Source organism: Cyprinus carpio, chromosome B22 (genome assembly GCF_018340385.1).
Source record: "Cyprinus carpio isolate SPL01 chromosome B22, ASM1834038v1, whole genome shotgun sequence".
Classification (NCBI taxonomy): Eukaryota; Metazoa; Chordata; class Actinopteri; order Cypriniformes; family Cyprinidae; genus Cyprinus; species Cyprinus carpio.
Window position 1 is genome coordinate 33,306,118 of NC_056618.1, and position 22,131 is coordinate 33,328,248.

Genomic DNA, 22,131 nt, shown 5'->3' on the forward strand with positions numbered 1-22,131 from the left:
AATAATAAAATTCAGGTTAAAGTTGCTGGATTTCAGCAACGAAAATGCACAGAACAACAACAAATTAGACTGTACCTTGCTAAGGCTAATTTCATATAGGCCTATAGCATTTACAATGTAGATCGCATTATCAACGTACCTAAATACAAACATTCAAACAATATTCTTTACATTATTTACTCAATTTTATGTAATTACAGCTTTGGAATCAATTCCAAATAAATATCAAAGATGCGCCATTCATTGACAATGGAAAACAAATTCAACTATTTTGTATATATATATATATATATATATATATATATATATAATTTAGAAATCAATTTCACACAATAAATATTGAAATGGTTTACATTTACATTAACTTTTCGTTTAGCTTTTTCATGGTTAACATAACATAATTCAGTTTCAGATTAAAAATCTGGGCCTTAGAAAGTGTAAAACAATAAAATCCTTTGACTCTTGCAGGTTTGAACCTTCAGTCTTTAACCGCTGCACCACACCATCATAACTGATGAAGTGAATTAATATTATTTTGTTTACTCTTTAAATGTCACCTACATTAATTTGCAATATGAATGGCCAAGATACTTCTGACATCAACTCATTAACCATTCTGCTGTCAAACAGCATCTTCTCCATTGACCACCATTCAAAACATCTCTGTTTTTTATGAATTAAAAACGTACCAAGCAACATATAAATCATAAATATGTTGTTATATCATAGTAGATGTTTAGTCAGCATGAAACGCTGACGTCACGGCTCAGGCCGCTCACTAGTCAATGACTTGTGACTGTGCAGATTCCTGCGGTGCCATCAGCCAATCAGCATCCACATGACATCATTTCCCTCTCCGTTTATGGCCAGGCGACTGCCACTGAATGGGAATGCTAATGGATGGCTTTCTCCAGGTATTACAGACCTCCTGGATCTCTCCGAGTGGCCATTCAAGGAAATTCTGCAGACGGCCGACAGACTCGACCACAATGCTCTGAAAAAGCTACATAAGCAAGAGTAATGGCCACAATCTTCTGAGTGCAAGTCGTGTCCTTGAAGACATTTACATCTACTGATGCTTTTAACCAAAGCGACTCACAAAAGCGATTCGTCTTGAGCAGGAAATTGCATTAGAAGTGCAATGCTAAGTTTTAAAGTTGGAAAGAAAAAAAAAAAAAGTATGCACGAATACAAAGAAGAAAAGGGGTTCACTATAACGATTTAATACAGGTAGTCCAGTTTACCTTGCAGCCTATGAAGGTTTCTTATTATATATATATATATATTATATATATATATATAGAGAGAGAGAGAGAGAGAGAGAGAGTTAGGTAAAACTGAAACCATAAAAAAAAAAGTTTGTTGTAACATATAAATGTTAACTAAACTAAACTAAAATAATAAAAGTAAAACTTGCTACAAAGGAATATTTCACATTTTCATTGAATTTATCTTAAAATACTGGCATTAAAATCAATAAATAAACACACAAACAAATAGATTTAATAAATAGATTTTTAAAAATGGCAAAAACACACTACAAAGTTACTAAATCTAAAATTAAAATGAAAACTGAAAATAGAAAAAAAAAACTAATTCAAACTATTATTTAAAACTATGACGTATTTCAATTTTACTTAAATAACACTGATTTTAACAAAATTTATGATAATTTATTTATTACCAGTTTTGTTTTCAATATGTACATTTCATGTACATATATATACGTCATGAGCAAAAACTACAAATAATACAAAAAAAGTTATTTTAATAATAATGCTACTATTTTTTAATTAGTTACATTTTTGTATATATTTCATTACATTTCATACTCTAAATTGAATGTGGTTAAGTTATGATTATCATCACAAAGAAAATGTGAGCAGTCATGCTTGATAGAATTTGTACAGAATTAAGTGAAGTGAGCCGCTTTTTTCCACTCTGTGACAGTTAAACAAAATCTGTGATCCGTATCATTTCCTTTTTTTAAAATATGACCACCAAATATCTTGTGATTCCATTTTAAGAGTGTAGAAATCGTTTATACCGCCTGGGAAATAGTCTTATGGACAAGGCAGCGGATTTTCGAAAGGTCAGAAATTTTAGTGGACTTAGTCGTATGTATTTTATGAAAGGAAACAGAATGTCCTTAAAGTTATATTTTGCTCCTTTTCCATTTTTATAACAATAACAGCTATTATAAAATGGATAGTTGCAATCGTGGAGGCTGATTGGTCAATATTGTCAAAAAAAAGTAGTAACAGATTTGACATACATTTAAAAATGATATGAAACAATGTGATGTTCAATATAGTTACAGACAACCAATCATAAACGCTTCTGTGCCTGTCTCATTAAATATTCATGAGTTATTCATCTGTAAACTGCAGATTTGTCCATCCAAGATTGGCCATCCGATGAGTTTATTTCTTCATCAGATCTGGAGAAGTGCAGCATTCGGTCATTTGATATGTAGTTGATTTTGTTTGTTGATGTGAGAATGTTGGTCCAAACAGCTGATAAAAACATCACAATAATCCACAGCACTCCAGTCCATCAGTTAACATCTGGAGAAGTAAAAAGCTGTTTGTTTGCAAGAAACAAATCCATCATTAAGTCATTTGAACTTTAAATGCTTGCCTCCATCTAAAACACAAGTTCATAATCCATAATATAGCTCTCTCCAGTGAAAAAGTCATCTGGTCTGAATCTGGAGAGAAATCTGTTTACAGTCCAAAACAGCTCAAAACAAATATGTGGGTGGATTTTGATGTGAGAGAAAAAAAAACAGCGCTATTATGGATTATGGACTCATATTTTGGCCAAAAATTTGAAGTTTGAAGTTAAAATGTCTTAATGGATTTGTTTTAATATTATTGACTTAGCTGGAAGCAATGATTTGAAGTTTAAAACATTTTAATGAATGGGTTTGTATTTACAAACACACAGCTTTTCACACAAGATGTTAACTGATGGACTGGAGTGGTGTGGATTATTGTGATGTTTTTATCAGCTGTTTGGACTCTCATTCTGACGGCACCCATCCACATACATTGGTGAGCAAGTGCTGTAATGCTACATTTCTCCATATCTGATGAAGAAACAAACTCATATACAACTAGCCTGATAGTGAGTAAATTTTCAGCTAATTCATTTTTAGGTGAACTGTTCCTTCAAAGATGGATTGAAATCGATGCTTGAATTTAATACTTAGAATGCTGACAATTTCTGAAACAGTTTTCTTACAACAAAAAAAGAAGGAAAAAAAAATAATAAAAAAAATATTTACATACACTTACATATATATATATATATATATATATATATATATATATATATATATATATATATATATATATATATATATATATATATATATATATACTGAAAATGTAAACCAATTCAGGGGAAAAAATAAATATTTTTTTATTTTTACGGGGGCAGTGTGACTACTTCTCCAAACCTATTTGAAATATGTCTGAATGTATCTCAATGTTTTAATGTTTTAACATGTTGAAAGTGCAGAAAAGAAGCATTTGTTCACATCACTACACCTACAGCAAGATTATGATTATAGACTTCTTTGTAAATAATTATCCGGTCTCTGTCACTGATATCTGGTGGACTGGTGCGCTGGCTGCTGAAACAATTTCAATCAGCATATACTGCCACACAGTGTCGCAAACCAGGAAGTGTAGAAGATCCCCACTCCTGCTCAAACTGATGCTCTAATCTGCCTCTGACCTCTGCTCACATACATGCAGTATTTCACTGATGAATATGTTTTATTTTTGACTCCAAGATCAGATACAAAGACCAAATATGTACAAGTATGTAATTTTATTAAATTTATTTTATTATAATTATGTTCACAACATATTGCATTAAATGTTTTCATTTTATGTATGTGCATACTGTCAATATGCAATACTCATTTATATATATGTGTGTGTGTGTGTGTGTGTGTGTGTGTGTGTGTGTTAGTGCAGTCAAACGATTAATCGCGATTAATCGCATCCAAAATAAAAGTTTTTGTTGACATAATATATGAGTGTGTAATGTGTATATTTATTATGTATATATAAATACAAACAAATGCATGTATATATTTAAGAAAAATATGTTATGTTTATATATTAAACATATTTATATATAATACAATAATATAAATATATGAATGTAAATACATGTAAATATTGTCAAAATATATAATGAATGTGTATGTATTTATAAATGCATAATAAATAAACACAGTACACATACATATATTATGTAAACAAAAACTTATTTTGGATGCGATTAATCGCGATTAATCTTATTATATTATATATAATATATATATAATCTAAATGTAAACACGACTTTTAAGACTTTTAAACGCATATGGCATTAAGTCAGAAGACTTTGTTTAATCTTGTGCCCGCCGCAGAAAAATCTTTCTTTACTTCTGTTCCAACTGAGTCCTCTCCTGTGATTCATGGCTATCATGAATGATTTCTCTTGATTGTTCTGTTCCCGCCTGTATCTGAGACTAAACATCACGCACGAATATCCTCGGATCAGTTACAGAAACACTGTAACAGTCACATCAGATACAATTAACAGTAACCTATGACGCAGCCACCCAAAGGTAAAGCGCGTGAGGGTGGGGGGTGCCGTGGCGTCACCGGAGTGATGTCATACCGGCTATAAAACCCTGAGCCGAGATTGCATTGAGTAAGAGTTGAGCTCGACACCTCTGGGAGTAAATGAAGGCTCGTGGTCGACACATCTAGACAAGCATCGACATCTGAAGCAGCATCACGATGATCTTCTCGCATTTGGTGGCTTGTGGACTTATTCTGACTCTCCTGTCGGTCAGCGCTGAGACAAAACCACTAACGCTGGAGGAACAGAGGGTGAGTGGGACATTTAGACCTGTGTACGATAAACCATACAGTCTGTGTGTCATATAGTCTGCAATAGATAGAGTTAAGAGTCTGGTTTGATCTGTAAAAGTTGGGTAAAAGATGCGCTCAAGCTTGGATATGCGGTTACGCGCAATATATGCACAGAACTGCGAGCTTCTAAATAAACAAACATCATCTCAAATTCAAAATAGACTACTTTTAATTTCATCTGTAAGTCCTTCTCCTCCTCATCATCTTTATGATAAAGCGTTTCGAGCATCATTAGATCGCAGAAGCTCGCGGGAAACCGACACTTGTCCGGACGCAAGACTTCTTGAGCGAAACTTTAGCTTCATTCATTTGTGTGAGTTTTATATATATATATATATATATATGATATATATATATATATATATATATATATATATATATATATATATATATATATATATATATATATATATATCAACAGGTTCTCGTTCGCAGGCGTGAAAAATAGAAAACGCGCATCAATGAGGTTCACTTTTGAGCAAGCGGAAACTTTTTTTGTTTCTTTTCGGAGAACAGTTTCAGGGGAGACCGCAAAGATGTTCGGAAGACCTCCACATAAACTTAAAGATTTCATCAAAATCATTCAAGATGAAATCCTCTGAGACTGTCGGTGCATCCGCGCCGTTTTGATTTCAGGAGAAACATCTAAACGAAGTCTTGTATTAAAGGTAGATTCCATCACATCTCCTATAAATAGCGAAAATAGATAGCTTGTAATATAAAACAAATAGATTATAAATATAAATAACAACTTGTCTAGTACTTCCCGAACCACTCCGTTACTAAAGAGTTACACGCTCCACTTCAACATTTACAAAACGGCTTCCCTAACAGGGTTTATTAATATTAATAGTTTAATCTACAAACTGAAGAACCATTATATGCTGAATTTGATCTTTGTGTATAAAGCTCCTGCTCAAGGGACTCAAATTGGATGCGGGATTTTGCATCATAAAAATATATAGTTTATTCAAGCCAGAAATCTGGTTTGATGTGACTGAATGAACTTTAAATCGGTCAGATCAGGTGGAAATATCTGTTTTAGATAACAGTTTAGAGTTGCACGGTGTAAATGCAGACAGGAACTTGTGAGGACGTGAGTATTATTAGTGCATCTGAGCTCTGAATGCTGTTTGTGTGAGTATTGAGTGTTTCTGCATCCGTGTGTCCCGCAGTCCCTGCGGATGCTGTTGGGCGAGGAGCTGTCTGAGCTGCTGGCGTCCGATGAGAGTCAGAGGAGGATGGAGAACAGGGTTCGTCTGCTGAGGGACCTGCGCGTGGACACTCGGGCCAAGGGCCCCTTGGCTCGGATCATGAACGATCAGCCCGGCTCACGCAGACTCAAAGCTGGATCAAAGAAGGGAGGATCCACGGCCAAGAGCGGATGCTTCGGACACAAGATGGACAGGATAGGAACCATGAGCGGGATGGGCTGCCAGCCGTCTCAGTACCCGTCTCCAAATAATCTCTCATGGTGAGAATCTCAACACGTCTCTATCTTACATATCTGTAGACATACCGCTTTCTGAAATCTCATGTATTTTTTTTTTTTTTTAAATATTGATTAAATTAAATTATTTATTGATTGATCGGATCGTAACTGTACACACCTACATCTTAAATATCTGTATGTGTAATCTTTAACAAATATATTTATTTATTCATTGAGTATCTGTAGAGATCTAAATCATGATTTTATTATTATTATTATTATTATTATTATTATTATTATTATTATTATTATTATTATTATTATTATTATTATTATTATTATTTGTGGGTAAACTCTTTGGGAATTACTATTTTTTTCCTTTTTAAATAAAAAAGCAAAATAGTTTTAACTTATGTTAAGATAAAATGAATTATTATATATAATGTAAATATATGTACATTTTATTTTTGCGCTATGTTAATTTTGTATTTATAGATTATAGATAGTATTTGTAGATATGTATTTTTTTGCAGATAATAGATAATTAATTTATTAAATCAATTTAATTGATTTAATATATGTTTTTTATGTATATGTATATATATATATATATATATATATATATATATATATATATATATATATATATATATATATATATATAAAATTGAATTATCAGATAGCGTCTGCATATTTAAAATCATAGATACAGTATTTATACATATTTTTGGGGAAGTTCATGTTAATTTATTAATTACTATTTAATATTATTATTTACTATAAAACTATATTACTATAAAATATTATTATTTATTTATTTATTTATTTCTGTAGCAAACTAAATCTTTGATATTTGTAGCTATACTTCTTTAAAATTTAATTTAATTAATTATTTTTAATATGCATAAAATTATATATATATATATATATATATATATATATATATATATATATATATAAACGTGTGTGCATATGACCTTTTTGTGCCCCTATGTATATTATATTCATCAATCACTAAATTCCTGACTATAGTTTCTTGATGCAAAATGCTTTACCTGACATTATAACAGGTGCTGTATGATTTCAGGAAGCTATTTTGTGTCTTAACTTTATTTTTTTACTTCTGTAAGAGTGGGTTTAATAAATTTGGAGTGTCTAAGTGTACTTTTATAACTAACTATGAGTGCGTCATGTACCAAACTGACGAGAACAACATCTGACTGTGATGCAGGACTGTTGTCAGAGATCTGACGTCAGTCGTGTGCACACACGCATTCGAGACGGCCGTGACCTGCACACGTCTACATCCATCCATCTGACTCAATCTCCTTCTCTTTTCCAGAGCCAATCACGGACGCCATCGATTTGGGACAGAACAGACTTAGTTGCTCCTCTTCTGAGGAAGAACCTAAAGAATCGGACTCATGGTACGAAGCCACTACGAGAACCATTGTGGGGACAATAAATATTTAGATTTAAAAAAATATGTACAAAATAAAAGAAACACATGGCAGATGATGTGGATAAAAGCTGTATATTGTTGCTGCTGCTGTACATTCATGTATTTCATTCTCGCATAAATGTATTTATGTTGAAAAACTATTTATATGTTTATAAAAGAGATATTTATAAATATGAGTTTTATTTATGTAACATTTTTGAAACGAATGCAAACTGCAGGTCAATTCTGTTTGTAACTATTTTGTCTCTAATAGTTGTAAATGTTTTAAAAGTCATTAAAAAATGCACAAATGCAAAAAAAGAAAACAGTTTTTACAATTTAATTTTTTTTGTAAATTATATATATATTGTTTTAAAAGTCATTAAAAAATGCACAAATGCACACCAATACTTTTGGATTTGGATTTCAGAAAAAAAAATATATATATATATATATATTTTAAATCCTTAAAACAAAATAAATTTATCTAAGAAGCAAGATTGTGTAAAAAAAAAAAAACATTATATTAAGTTTAACAATTTAACACACAGGCTTAAATACTAATTCAACATATTCTCTGAAATCAATAAATAAAAGAAACTTTCTTTAGAATTTAATACATTAAATCGATCTTGTTTGGAGGATGTTTGGATAGAAATCAGGACAAAAAGGAGATTTTCTCTCAGAAAGGCGAGTGAGTAAAAAGTCTGCGGCCTCTATACTGAATATTTCATTGATAAACCTGCTATAATGAATAAGCAGGAGCACAAGAGGGCAGAACTGAGACTCTGACTCATGTTCAGATGAATCTCTCAAACATTAGATGGGCATTTAGCAGAATTTTAACTGAAATGGCAGAAAGGAGTCCAAGAACATACACTAAGTGGGCAAAACAGCAGGTTTATTAATGAATTAGTGCTGTATATATCTATTGAGTGCTTTTAAGGGAGAATTACACAGGGGAAGAAAAAAACGATTTCGTATGACTCACGCTTGCTCGTTTGGGTCTATATATCGCAAAGGAAGAGGCTTTTTGACAGATAACCTCACTCCAGTTCAACAGATGAAGAGAAACGCGATCACTGAACTTACTAGAGAAAGTGGGAGAACAAGAGCTTGTCTAGACGTCCAAACATCTATTATAACTATATAATGATATAAAAACGATTTATCTTTATAATTATATGATTAACACAGGATACATTTTACAACCTCATCATTTAAAATCCCAACAGGATACACTTACTGACTGATTTTAATGAATGAATAAATAATGAATGGATGAATGAATGAATGAAAATGCATTATCTTTAATAGTTTGGGATCAGAAAGGTATAAAATAAAATAAAAATAAAAGAAGGAAGAAAAGAAAAACAAAACTCAGCAAGACATTATTTATTTGATCAAGAATACAGTAAAAACTGTGAAATATTTTTGCAATTTAAAATAGCTGTTTTTTGTGTGAATATATAGTAAAATGTAATTTATTTCTGTGATCAAAGCAGAGTTTTCAGCATCATTACTCCAGTCTTCAGTGTCACATGATCCTTCAGAAATCAGTATAATATGTTTATATTATTATAACAATATTATGGTAATATTTGCAGTGTTGAAAATGTTATATATAAATATATATATATATATATATATATATATATATATATATATATATATATATATATATATATATATATATATATATATATATTATTCGTCATTTTATCATGAATATAAAGTAAAAAATTAGCAGAATTTACTTAAAATAGATTTTGTTAAATATAGATGTGCTTATTAAGAAGAAAAAAAAAATACTGACCCTAAATTTTGTATGAAGTGTAGTGTATAAATCAAACTGTTTCACAAAAGGTTCTTTGTGGCAAAAGAAGGTACCTCGGATTTTATAAAGTTAAGTAAGAGATGGTTCTTTAAAGAACTTTTGACTTAATGGTTCTTTGTGGAAACAAAAGTGGTTCTTCTATGGCATCGCTGTACATTTATTTTAGTATATATATATATATATATATATATATATATATATATATATATATATATATAATATATATATATATATATATGTATATATATATATTCAAGTTTAAAAATAATATTATTAATATTCATCATGACTTCACATGACTCAACATTATTGTGCAAAAGCATGCAGAAAACTATATTCAGAAAATATGTCCTGAAAAAATAAAAATAAGTGCAAGATTAAAAAAATCAATCAAAGACTAAACTGTCCACCTAAGAATATACAGAAAATGAAGAAATAGCCTACTTGTTTGGTCTGAAGTTGCAGTACCCCTAATAGCCTGCAGGTGGTCACTGCTACAGATCTGATGTTACAGCTGCAGTTTAAAATGCAATGATGCCATCTTGTGGCCACTGATAATCTTCAATAAAAGAGTCCTCTTTGCACTTTGCTGTGTTTACCCGGGTAAATGTGGGATTTGTTGAGGACAGCGACCCGTTGCATAAGAGGAGAAGATGGGAGACCTGAAAACATGGACGAGATGAGTCAGATTTCAGAGTGAACATCTTATATGCTCTGTGGTTACAGATTACGCAGAATAAGACTTAAAAAGCATGTGTTCTCTTACATCCTGTCTTTGTCTTAATTGTGTAAGTAGCTTATAATTGCATTGTCTCGTAGGCCAGAGTTGCCTAATTCATTCACTGGACAAAAGTGTCACCTTATTAAAGTAGAATTTGTTACACCTTACTTAACTTATTACAAACCCGATTCCAAAAAAGTTGGGACACTGTACAAATTGTGAGTAAAAAAGGAATGGAATAATTTACAAATGTCATAAACTTATATTTTATTCACAATAGAATATTGATAACATATCAATGTTGAAAGTGAGACATTTTGTAATGTCATGCCAAATATTGGCTCATTTTGGATTTCATGAGAGCTACACATTCCAAAAAAGTTGGGACAGGTAGCAGTAAGAGGCCAGATAAGTTAAATGTACATATAAGGAACAGCTGGAGGACCAATTTGCAACTTATTAGGTCAATTGGCAACATGATTGGGTATAAAAAGAGCCTCTCAGAGTGGCAGTGTCTCTCAGAAGTCAAGATGGGCAGAGGATCACCAATTCCCCCAATGCTGCGGCGAAAAATAGTGGAGCAATATCAGAAAGGAGTTTCTCAGAGAAAAATTGCAAAGAGTTTGAAGTTATCATCATGTACAGTGCATAATATCATCCAAAGATTCAGAGAATCTGGAACAATCTCTGTGCGTAAGGGTCAAGGCCGGAAAAACATACTGGATGCCCGTGATCTTCGGGCCCTTAGACGGCACTGCATCACATACAGGAATGCTACTGTAATTGAAATCACAACATGGGCTCAGGAAAACTTCCAGAAAACATTGTCGGTGAACACAATCCACCGTGCTATTCACCGTTGCCGGCTAAAACTCTATAGGCCAAAAAAGAAGCCATATCTAAACATGATCCAGAAGCGCAGGCGTTTTCTCTGGGCCAAGGCTCATTTAAAATGGACCTGTGGCAAAGTGGAAAACTGTTCTGTGATAAGACGAATCAAAATTTGAAGTTCTTTTTGGAAAACTGGGACGCCATGTCATCCGGACTAAAGAGGACAAGGACAACCCAAGTTGTTATCAGCGCTCAGTTCAGAAGCTTGCATCTCTGATGGTATGGGGTTGCATGAGTGCGTGTGGCATGGTCGGCTTACACATCTGGAAAGGCACCATCAATGCTGAAAGGTATATCCAAGTTCTAGAACAACATATGCTCCCATCCAGACGTCGTCTCTTTCAGGGAAGACCTTGCATTTTCCAACATGACAATGCCAGACCACACACTGCATCAATTACAACATCATGGCTGCGTAGAAGAAGGATCCGGGTACTGAAATGGCCAGCCTGCAGTCCAGATCTTTCACCCAGAGAAAACATTTGGTGCATCATAAAGAGGAAGATGCGACAAAGAAGACCTAAGACAGTTGAGCAACTAGAAGCCTGTATTAGACAAGAATGGGACAACATTCCTATTCCTAAACTTGAGCAACTTGTCTCCTCAGTCCCCAGACGTTTGCAGACTGTTATAAAAAGAAGAGGGGATGCCACACAGTGGTAAACATGGCCTTGTCCCAACTTTTTGGAGATGTGTTGATGCCATGAAATTTAAATTTTGTATTTGTACAGTGTCCCAACTTTTTTGGAATCGGGTTTGTAAAAGGATAGTTTACTCGAAAATGAAGAGGTCATCATTTACTCACCCTCATATTGTTCCAAAACTGTATGACTTTCTTTCTTCTCTGGTGCATTATTAGTGACCAAACCTTAAATTCCTACAGGTGTGTGACATGTGGCTTGTTTCTGCCAGAGGATTAAAAAAGAAAAAGGGGGGGAAAAGACAGAATTGCAAGATGTAAACATAGAATTTTCAGAAAAAAAGATGTATAAACTTAGAACTGCAAGATAAACTCATACAAGATATAAACTCAGAATTGTGAGACATAGTGTCAAAATTACAAGACACGAACTCAGAATTGCAAGCTATAGACTCAGAATTGCGAGATATAGACTCAGAATTACAAGGTAAAATTAGAATTATGAGATATTAACTCAGTCAATCACAAACCTAGGAACCGTTTGCTAACAAGCTTGATGATTCACTGAATAGAACTCAACTTAATGTGCAAGATTTTCATTTGTCGTGTACAATGCATGTGTTACTGTGCATTAAAATATGTACATAATTGAGTGAATTCAGGTAAAGTGGGCTGTTTAAGTTCGATTGCTCAAAGGGATTTCACTTTGAGAGCATAACACTGTTTCTCAAAATGATAAAATAGTTTTGGTTGATGCAGTATGACACTGGTGGGTGTGGCCACACCTCAAAGGAGGACTGTGTCATGGTGAAAGGTCGAAAACCCTTGACATTAGATTTTCAGTCGTTATTTGTAAAGTTGCTCACTAAATGTAAGCAGATTGTGACAGTTCCTGTTTTATTCACTACTGCCATTAACAGGGAATAGAATCCAAACAATAAACTTTTCTTAAAAAAAAAAAAATGTTAGTTTTCTTGTAAGGTGTTTAAATATTGCTGGCCCACTTAGGCTGAATGTGTTAAATAAAGTGGGCCGGCCTTTAACCTTCAGTAATTATGCCCAGATTCATTAAATACATTGACTTTCACTGGTTATTTTATAGATGACATGTTTAATTCACTTTTGTTGAAAACAGAAATGAGATTGACAGTCAGGAAATTCAAGTAATGTTTTTAATTAAAATGATTAAGATTAAGATTAAGATTAAGATTAAGATTTTTTGATAAATAATAGATGGCCCACTTTACCTGAAAATAAATATGTCTGGCGCACACTATAAATGTTAATTGATATATATCTTGCAAATAACACTTTATATAAACTATTCGGTGTTTATAGCTGACCCTTAAAGTTAACAAAAGTAATAAAAAAGTAAAGGAAAAAAAATAAAACATGTATGAATCTTAATAACACATTTTACAAAAAGTGGCCCATTTTACCTGAGTTCACCCTTAATAAAAAGTAAGTAGTAGTCATAGTATAACAACAACAACAATTTAACAATAAAGCATCAAATTCATTAAATAAATAATTTTCCAATTAGGCATTGCTAATTCATATTCAAACATTAAAATCATTTTTTATCTATATATATATATTACTTTGTGTTTTGCCAATAACTATTTACAATTAAAAAAAATAATAATTAACTGAAAATGAATATTTTAAATAGCGGGGGACACACGATTTTTTAAATAGTGTATTCAGTAATCACTCAAAATGATTCATGAATATTTTGATTCAGCAGCACAAAGATCCGGTTCAGAGGAGTTGATTGTTCGAGATACACTGCATATTGTACTTTACTGTTTTCTTTTTTTAAACCACTCAGATGAACCGGCTCTGCTACGGAACGTTTAAAAAAAATAAGAAAAATATATAACGTTAATGGGATGGGTCATATTTGATCTTATTTTCACGACATCACGACTGTTATTGTTTCAGAGATTTACTAACGTTACTTTAAAACGAGACATAGACAAGAGTGAGAGGGCCGTTTTCCCTCGTTTAATTAGATACACGTCAAGGTAAACGTCAAACTTTTTATTTATTTGCCATACACGCCTGTATGTTATGGTAGACACTAAAGAATCACTGAATCGATACAAACTGTTCAAAAGAACCGTTTGAGGAAACGAGTCGGAGCCAGACGCGACTGCAGGGCGGTCTCAGTGGGCGGGGCTTTTCTGGACGTACTAAAAGCGTACGCGAGCGCTCTTTTCTGTCCTGTACGGAGGAGCACGTGTGACTGAACGGTTTGTACCTGCGCCACTGTCCCATTATCAGCTTTACTGTAAAAACAACCTTCAGTCATGGTCAAGCTTGCCAAGGTAAGATACCTGCAAACATCTTAAAACAATCCAGCGTTTAAATCTAAACGGTCGTAATGAAGTGTTTGGATTTAATCGTTATTATCGCGTCTGCTGAGAAGAAGGCCCACATGTGCAACACATGTATTTCGATCTAACGTGTGCTATAGCTTCGCGAATGTAAACTCAAACAGTGATTTTAATGCTGAATAGCGGCGTCTAAAGTCAGTTAATTTACTAAACGGTTTTGTTGTTTTTTCGCTTAACACGAGCTGACCACGCTTCTCCTTTATTAGGCCTCAGCTGACACGCGTGAACTCTGCTTTTATATTTATTTATGTTTATGTATTTGGCATGTTTTGTAGTGCTGTAAAACCGACCCCCTTGATTAGCGATGTTTTTTGAGTGTTTTGCGTCTCGTAGTTTCGCGCTAAATCGTGTATTTGCGTTGTGTGTGTCGTGTATCCATGTTAGCGAAAGCTAAACGCCTCCATTTTGGCTCTTTGAAGCGAATGAGCGAATTTTTAACACGCTGCGCTAAACGGTGTTGTGTTAGTGCACGAGTGTAATCTGTGAGCATGGCACATGTTTCTTATGCTAGCATGTTGGATAGCAAGCATGTGGGTGTTCCACGTGTAACCTGAACCCCACGTGGGTTCGTCCACGCGCAGTGCTGGGGCTTTTAAATAGTCGGTTTGAGTCTCAAACTTAATTTTTTTTCTTCTTTAAACGTTTTAATGGTGGTTGTATTTAAGTGACGAATTATTTAATTGAACCACTCTAGCGAAAAATAAAATTAATAAAAAATATTGCGTTGACAAAATACGCAGCGCGAGATTTTTACGCAAATACGTGTCAAGCTTTTTAAATTATCCACAATTTTTTTTTTTTGGTTGGTTATTTGTTCTTGCTCTAGGTTAATTTAGTTTGATTGTGTTAATGGAATTAATAAAACAATAAAGTGTTACATATAAAATAACCACAGCCCCAAATGCTGTGGTTAAAATACATTGAAATTAAAACAATCCCATGTAAATATTAACTTATTATATTTTCTGAAAAACATGTAACACTCAGTCAAACGTCATTATTTACAGAAAAGTTGAATTTTTTTTTGCGCATTTTATTGCGCTCAGCAATAATATAATGAACTGAACTAAACCTATTTGCAAACAATATTAATAATGTTAATAAACTTGTAAAATATGAATACACTAAAATAATATAAAACGTGTATATTTTTAGTTCTATTCACTAAAAGCTTTTAAGTTTGGTAGTATTTCGAACAGAAATTAGAAAATGGGATAAATTATAAAAGTGGCGTGTATTATGCGTGACGTCAAAATGCATATGAGATGATAAAAGTTATGTGTTTCATAAAATGATGAGCATCAGTATAATTGCAAGAACTGAAATAAAACAAACCCTGGCTTTTCTCGACGTTTGCAGGCAGCTAAAAAGCAAGCGCCTCCGAAGAAAAAGGCACCTCCACCTCCCAAAGATGTGGAAGAAGAGTCGAGCGAGGATGAGGAGGAAGAAGAGGTGAGGAATCGATCTGAAAATGAAGCGTTTTAATCATGTTGTTGCTGCTGAAGGAGTTGTTGGATTGAATTTCAATCTCGATTCGGCAGGCGCCACCAGCTAAAGCTGTAGCGAAGAAGAAAGCGGCTCCGGCGAAGGCCGTGAAGAACGGGAAAGCTGCTGCCAAACAGGAGAGCGACGATGATGAAGAATCTGGTGAGACAAGTGCTGTCGTGGTTCTCTCAGTGCTGTGTTCTTAATCTGAAGGTCAGAATATCATTAATGCATCTTAATTCCTCTCAATAGAAGAGGAAGCTCCTCCCCCAAAGAAGGCCACGCCTGCTAAAGCAGCTGCTCCTGCCAAGAAGGCAGCGCCTGCTGAGGAGTCCGAGGAGGATGATGAGGATGATGAAGGTGTGAAAGTGCTTCAGGATGGTGTGTTCATAAGTGATGTGAACATTTCTAACAACTCGGTTTCCTGTGTGTGTGTGTAGATGACGAATCTGAGGAAGAGCCGCCTCCACCTCCCAAGAAGACTCCTGCCAAAGCCACCAAGAAAGCCGCTCCTGCAGCGAAGGAGGAGTCTGAGGAGGACGAGGAAGATGACGACGATGATGATGGTGTGTGTGTGTGTGTGTGTGTGTATGGCTGTGTGTTTTTAAGAGCTGCATGAAGGGATTTAATACTGGAAGAGTTAGACTTCTGTAACTTTTAAAATGTTGTCCTGATTCAGAGAGGAGATGGACACGACTCCGGCACCCAAAAAGGCAGGAATGGTGAAAGCAAAGGAGGAATCTGGAAGAGGATGATGATGATGAGGAGGAGGAGGATGATGATGAAGAAGGTGCGATAGTGAAGTTCTGATCAGATGCATTTGGTTTAAAATATTAAGTTGGCGACTGATTCTTGAGCTCCGGACCCAGAGTGTGACCCTAGCATACAGATTTCAAAACGAAACTTGTGATATAACAATACCTATACATTTGATGCGAAGGCTGTTGTCGTTTAGATATACAGTAACTGATAAAATAAAATTAAGTCCCTGAATGTCAGTTATTTCATTGTTTGTGTGTGTATTTTTATCTATCTATATCTAGAAACTCACGAGAAACTTTAGAAAAAATAGTTTGGCATTTTCACCATCTTATTTTATTTGGACAGGACAGTGTAGTGAATGACAGGAAGTGAAGTGGGAGAGAGGAGGGGGGTGTCATCGGGAAAAGTCCCTGAGCCGGGGTTTGAACTCGGGACATTTCATGCAATATTTACGAGATGTAGCATTATGCTCTTCTCAGACAGTGTGTTGTGTTCCTGATTTGTTTCATGTCTTTTTTTTTTTTTTTTTTTTTTTTTTTTTTTTTTTTTTTATATAAATCTTGACTGCATTGGTCACTTCCAGATAGTTTCTCTTATTGACTTTTTCTTGGTTTCGCTCTTCAGAAACCCCGGTCACTCCGGCGAAAAGAAAAGCTGAGACCAAAAAAGAAAAGGAAACGCCGCCGGCAAAGAAAGCTAAAACTGACGGTGAAGGTGAGACTTCAGTTCTGTCCTCTTCGCTTCTAGTGTGCTACACATGATGATCTAAAGGGACTTAATACTGAAACGTGATGTCACCTTTACATTACTTCTGATGCTGGTGTGAGAGAGGAAGGCTGTGTCTTTGTGTTGGTATGCCGCACTAAAGTTGCTTTGAACTTTCAGGTTTCAGTCTCTTCTTGGGCAACTTGAACCACGATAAAGACTTTGATGAAATTAAGTCCGCAATCGCGAAGTTCTTCTCAAAGGAAGGCCTTGAAATTCAGGACGTCCGAGTTGGCGGGACCAAGTAAGGAGAATTGTTATTGGAGATCCTATTCCAGTCAATGTTGCCGTCACAAAGGGGTTAACTTCTAAATCAGGCGTCGTAACTTTGTTTTGAAAAATTCGGCTACGTTGACTTCGCGTCAGAGGAAGAGCTGCAGAAGGCTTTGGGGCTCAACGGCAAGAAGCTGATGGGCCAACCGGTGAAACTCGACAAGGCCAAAAGCAAAGAAAACTCCCAGGACAGCAAAAAAGGTACAGTTCCCACAGCTGCCGCTTTGAGCGTAAATCCAACCAGAGATGATGACAGCTTTTCACTTTCCCGAACTCTCGTGTGGGCTTACGATAGTCAAGTGCTGATCTGGAGCCGTCGCTAATGTGGTGCATCAAACGCTGAACTCACAATGATTTAGCCCTTGTTTAATTCTTCTTCCTCAGAGAGAGATTCACGCACTTTGTTCGTGAAGAACCTGCCGTACTCTGTAACGCAGGAGGAGCTGAAGGAAATCTTTGACCAGGCTGTTGATATCCGGATACCGATGGGCAACAGCGGTTCTAGCAGAGGGTAAGACTAAGCCACGTTATTAAAATGCATCTTAAGTGAATCCTTGACACTCACATCGTCATCCTCTTGGGGTACAGCATCGCTTACCTCGAGTTCAAGTCCGAGGCAATTGCCGAGAAGGCCATGGAGGAGGCGCAAGGGTCGGATGTTCAGGGCCGGTCTATCATCATAGACTTCACCGGAGAGAAGAGCCAGAAGGGCGGCAGAGGTGCGTAACAACGGTCTGGTTTTGTTGTTTGGTTGTTGTGTTGTTGTTTTGTGTTTGAGTGTTTCTTGTTTTGTTCTCCTTTTAGCTACTGCCGCTGCAAACAAAGTACTAGTTGTGAACAACCTAGCGTTCACGGCGAATGAAGACGCCCTCCAGAGTGTGTTTGAGAAGGCCGTGTCCATCAGAATACCACAGAACAACGGCAGACCGAAGGGGTACAGCAGATGATTCAATGCATTTTAAAGATGTGTAGACATTGTTATTAGGTTTTTGTTAATTTGTCAATTTAATATAAGGGCTCCAGACAGGGACTTTTTTTTTTGTCAATTTAATATAAGGGCTATAGTAAAATCCCGCTGCTTGTTTGAGCCGTGCAGCTCAACCGTTTAACAGCTCGGATTGCAACGCAAGCTCACAACAGCTTTACTTGTGACCCTGTCACTGCACCGGGCTGCGAGATCCAGTGAGAAGCGTTTTAATTCACCACAGACTGAATAAAGGTTGCTGCGAGATCTACTGGGAAGCATTCTGCACAGAAATCTGTTATAAACCAATCTTACGACACTGATGTGGAAAACCAGAAGCAGTGACGCTAACCGTAACCATGGTGTCAAATGTTATAACATTATTCATTTCAGGGGTTTGTGCAGCCTTATGAGAAAGATTCAAGCAATTTTCAATGACTTGCAACTGTTTCCAACACTTTAAAGCTCCTAAATGATCCGATTTGAATCTTGTTTTTAATGGGATGACCAAATTAAACTAGTGAACAAACACTTGTAAAATTAAAAAGAATACATCAAATCACGGTTATAACCTGTAGATGGCAGCAGAGGGGCACTTGTAGGCTTATTAGTCATTTACGCTTTCATTTATATTTTAAAATTATAAAATCACTAAAGAAAACATCAAGAATTTTCTTTGTGTATGATGTAAGACACTGCTTTGAAAATTGTGACTAAATCACATGATCCCTCACTTAAGTTGTTAACATATAAGACTAAAAAATTTAATTGAGAGTTTAATAAGTGTATTTTAGATGAATTTTAGATTATGATTATTTCTTTTGATGATTTTAATAATAGTGGAATATTTGCTTTTTGTACAATAAATGCCTTTGCCCATTGTTGAATCAAGAAGATTTAACATTTCTAGTGTAAAACTAAAGGTGTTTTCTTCAGTTTGTTCTCTAAATGAGCACCCAGTAAGAATATTTGACTCAATTGGTTTAGTTAGTTTAGAATGGATTCAAATGGTCAGATTCCAGGAAGTTATAGTATCATGTAAACTTTACAACTGTTAGTCTAAAGCCATTTTTTTTTTTTTTTTTTTTTTTTTTATTCTTCAGGCCAGTGTTTAAGGAATAGCATTTGACCGGCTGAATGAAGATGCAGAATTGCTCTCTGCCAGTGGGTGGTGCTTGTGTAATCAAAAACTCATTCCAAAACTACAGCTTTCCTCAATTTTAAATTTGACACTCAAATGCCTTTTCGACAAAAATTAGATTCTGCACATTACTGTTGCTGATTAGAATAATGCTCTGCTGTTCTCATCACTTGGCTAAGTAGTATGTTCTTCATCTTATTGGCTGGTCAGTTTTATTTTGTGTTGTAATAGAGAAAAAAATAAGTTGCATTGGCGACGTGCAAACGTTTTTCACAGCCGTTCATTCAAATTAAAATGGTTTTTGCACCAATTTTCTTTGTTAAAATTATGGCCCTTTACCAAATCCTTACAGTTTAAATTTAGTCACATTTAGCTGTGCTGCCTTTTTGGACTTTGCTTTGGTCTAATCTTTGATTTGTGTTTTGTTTTTTTGTAGATTTGCGTTTTTAGAGTTTGAGAACGTGGAGGATGCCAAGGAGGCGCTGGAGAACTGCAACAACACAGAAATCGAGGGCAGAAGTATCAGATTAGAGTTCAGTCAGAGCGAAAGAGATCGAAGCAGTGGAGGAGGAAGAGGAGGCTCTGGTTAGTAGAGCGCTGCTCATTCAGTCAAACCTCTCTTGTTGTATGTTGTTGTTTAAACGAACGCTGTTTGCTAACTGTTCTCCTCTCTGTTTGTAGGACCTACAAAAACCCTGTTTGTCAAAGGCCTGTCAGAAGACACCACAGATCACTCTCTGAAAGAGGCTTTTGATGGAGCAGTCAACGCCAGAATCGTCACAGACAGAGACACCGGCTCGTCTAAAGGGTACAGCCATGTTTGATACTTCATGTTTCTTCTCATGAGCTCCTCTCTGTCAATCCAGTGGCAGTGTATGGATTCGCACGAGAAGTAGAGTGATTCACAGTTTAACAGGTGTTTCCACTGCATTGGGACATGCCCATGTCTGATGTGAGACATTCACATCGATTGGTCTGGTGCCTGCTGCTGCTCTTTTTCCCCTCTGAACGTTTGCTTGATATGGTTTCCTCCTCCAGGTTTGGTTTCGTAGACTTCGATAGCGAAGAAGACTGCAAGGCGGCCAAAGAGGCCATGGATGACGGAGAGATCGACGGAAACAGAGTCACGCTGGACTACGCCAAGCCCAAGGGCGAGGGCGGCCGAGGGGGCGGCAGAGGAGGTTTCGGGGGTGGTTTCGGAGGACGCGGCGGTGGACGAGGCGGGTTCGGAGGCCGAGGGGGCGGCAGGGGCGGCGGCTTCAGGGGAGGACGAGGAGGAAGAGGAGGCGGTGGCTTCAGAGGAGGAAGAGGCGGTGGGTGTCAATCAATCTAGTGATGCATTTATAGACAAAATACAATTATAGCACACTAAATCTACTTTAATTTTCTCTTAATCTAGTTTTTCTAGTTATGTAACATTTTAAGTCTATGTAATTATCACTTATTGTTACTGTATGGATACTTGAACTTGTTTTCTGTAAATGTAACGCTTAATTTGCCATCTAATTAAATTTAAATTGTTTTTATTATTCAGTTTAACATTTATCGAATGAAGTCTATATCAAGTCTAAATCTATTTTAACTATGTACCTGTAGTGTTATTACTTAAACGGCTTGAACCTAATTTTAAGTGTAATATTTAAATTTTTTGTTCATCTAATGAAATGTGTATATAGTCTATCCTAATTAAATCTATTTATTTTTCCTACCGTTTGTCAGGGAGTCTTTCCAGTAATTTATTTTTTTTTTTTTTCGTTTGTTTTGTAGTGTTTTCTTTCAGTGAATATGGTCCTTGTTTGTATGGATTTTTTGGTTTTTTTAACTTTTTCTCTTTTTTATGGTTGTGTATGTGTTTTTGGGTTTAAACCACAAGGGAAGAAGATGAAGTTTGATGATTAAGTCTGTAACTGAACTGTTTCCACTTGCTTAAATCCACATTGTCAGAGCGTTTCTAGGACATTCCAGAAAGCATCAGTAACTGTACAGTGACCCCTGACCCCTCGCTCCCTTTTAACTGTTTGTGTTCTGAAACGTCCCAACCATTCGCGTGAAAATTGGAATGTGAATGTTGTAATTATGCTCTGCTGGATTAGGTACATGTTGTACATGCAACAGTTTGTTGTGCGTGTGGAATTTTTTTTTCTTTTTTTTTTTTTTAAATTGGTGTGCATCTCCACCCTCACCCCCCCCCCCCCAACCACATTTTATTTAAGCTTCTTTTTATGTCTGCTTTAGGTTCAAGTTTAATGTGCAGTACCTTTTTAATGTGCAAAGCATATTGTAACATACATGGAATTGAGGCCTGTTTAGAGATGTAAATCTATTTGAATGGGATTAAGATGGATGACAAGTGTTGTAAGGCTAATGTCAAATTTATGAACTGAATTTGGCTCGTGACTGAGTGTTTTTGCTTTCCTTTTCTTTTTCCCAGTTCAGATTT

At 35.3% G+C, this 22,131-nt stretch overlaps 2 protein-coding genes and 2 non-coding genes across 4 annotated transcripts; all 4 read left to right on the top strand.

Moving 5' to 3' along the window:
* Positions 1-4,708: 4,708 nt before the first annotated feature.
* Positions 4,709-8,133, top strand: LOC109095247 (C-type natriuretic peptide 4-like). Its single transcript, XM_019108932.2, has 3 exons — positions 4,709-4,898; positions 6,116-6,414; positions 7,715-8,133. Coding segments are annotated over exons 1-3 (393 nt in total). The 5' UTR covers positions 4,709-4,805; the 3' UTR covers positions 7,716-8,133.
* Positions 8,134-14,079: 5,946 nt separating this feature from the next.
* On the top strand, positions 14,080-21,039 carry LOC109094855 (nucleolin). The gene is given in 16 exon segments (XM_042748557.1): positions 14,080-14,232; positions 15,661-15,753; positions 15,843-15,948; positions 16,039-16,146; positions 16,227-16,352; positions 16,468-16,528; positions 16,530-16,576; positions 17,173-17,262; positions 17,434-17,558; positions 17,652-17,787; positions 17,971-18,097; positions 18,175-18,305; positions 18,391-18,520; positions 20,128-20,276; positions 20,373-20,499; positions 20,730-21,039. Coding segments are annotated over 16 exon segments (1,869 nt in total). The 5' UTR covers positions 14,080-14,214; the 3' UTR covers positions 21,025-21,039.
* Positions 17,299-17,368, top strand: LOC122141814. Its single transcript, XR_006158126.1, has one exon. It is a non-coding gene; the product is annotated as a small nucleolar RNA SNORD82 (small nucleolar RNA).
* LOC122141813 lies at positions 20,526-20,654 on the top strand. Its single transcript, XR_006158125.1, has one exon. It is a non-coding gene; the product is annotated as a small nucleolar RNA SNORA75 (small nucleolar RNA).
* Positions 21,040-22,131: the final 1,092 nt, after the last annotated feature.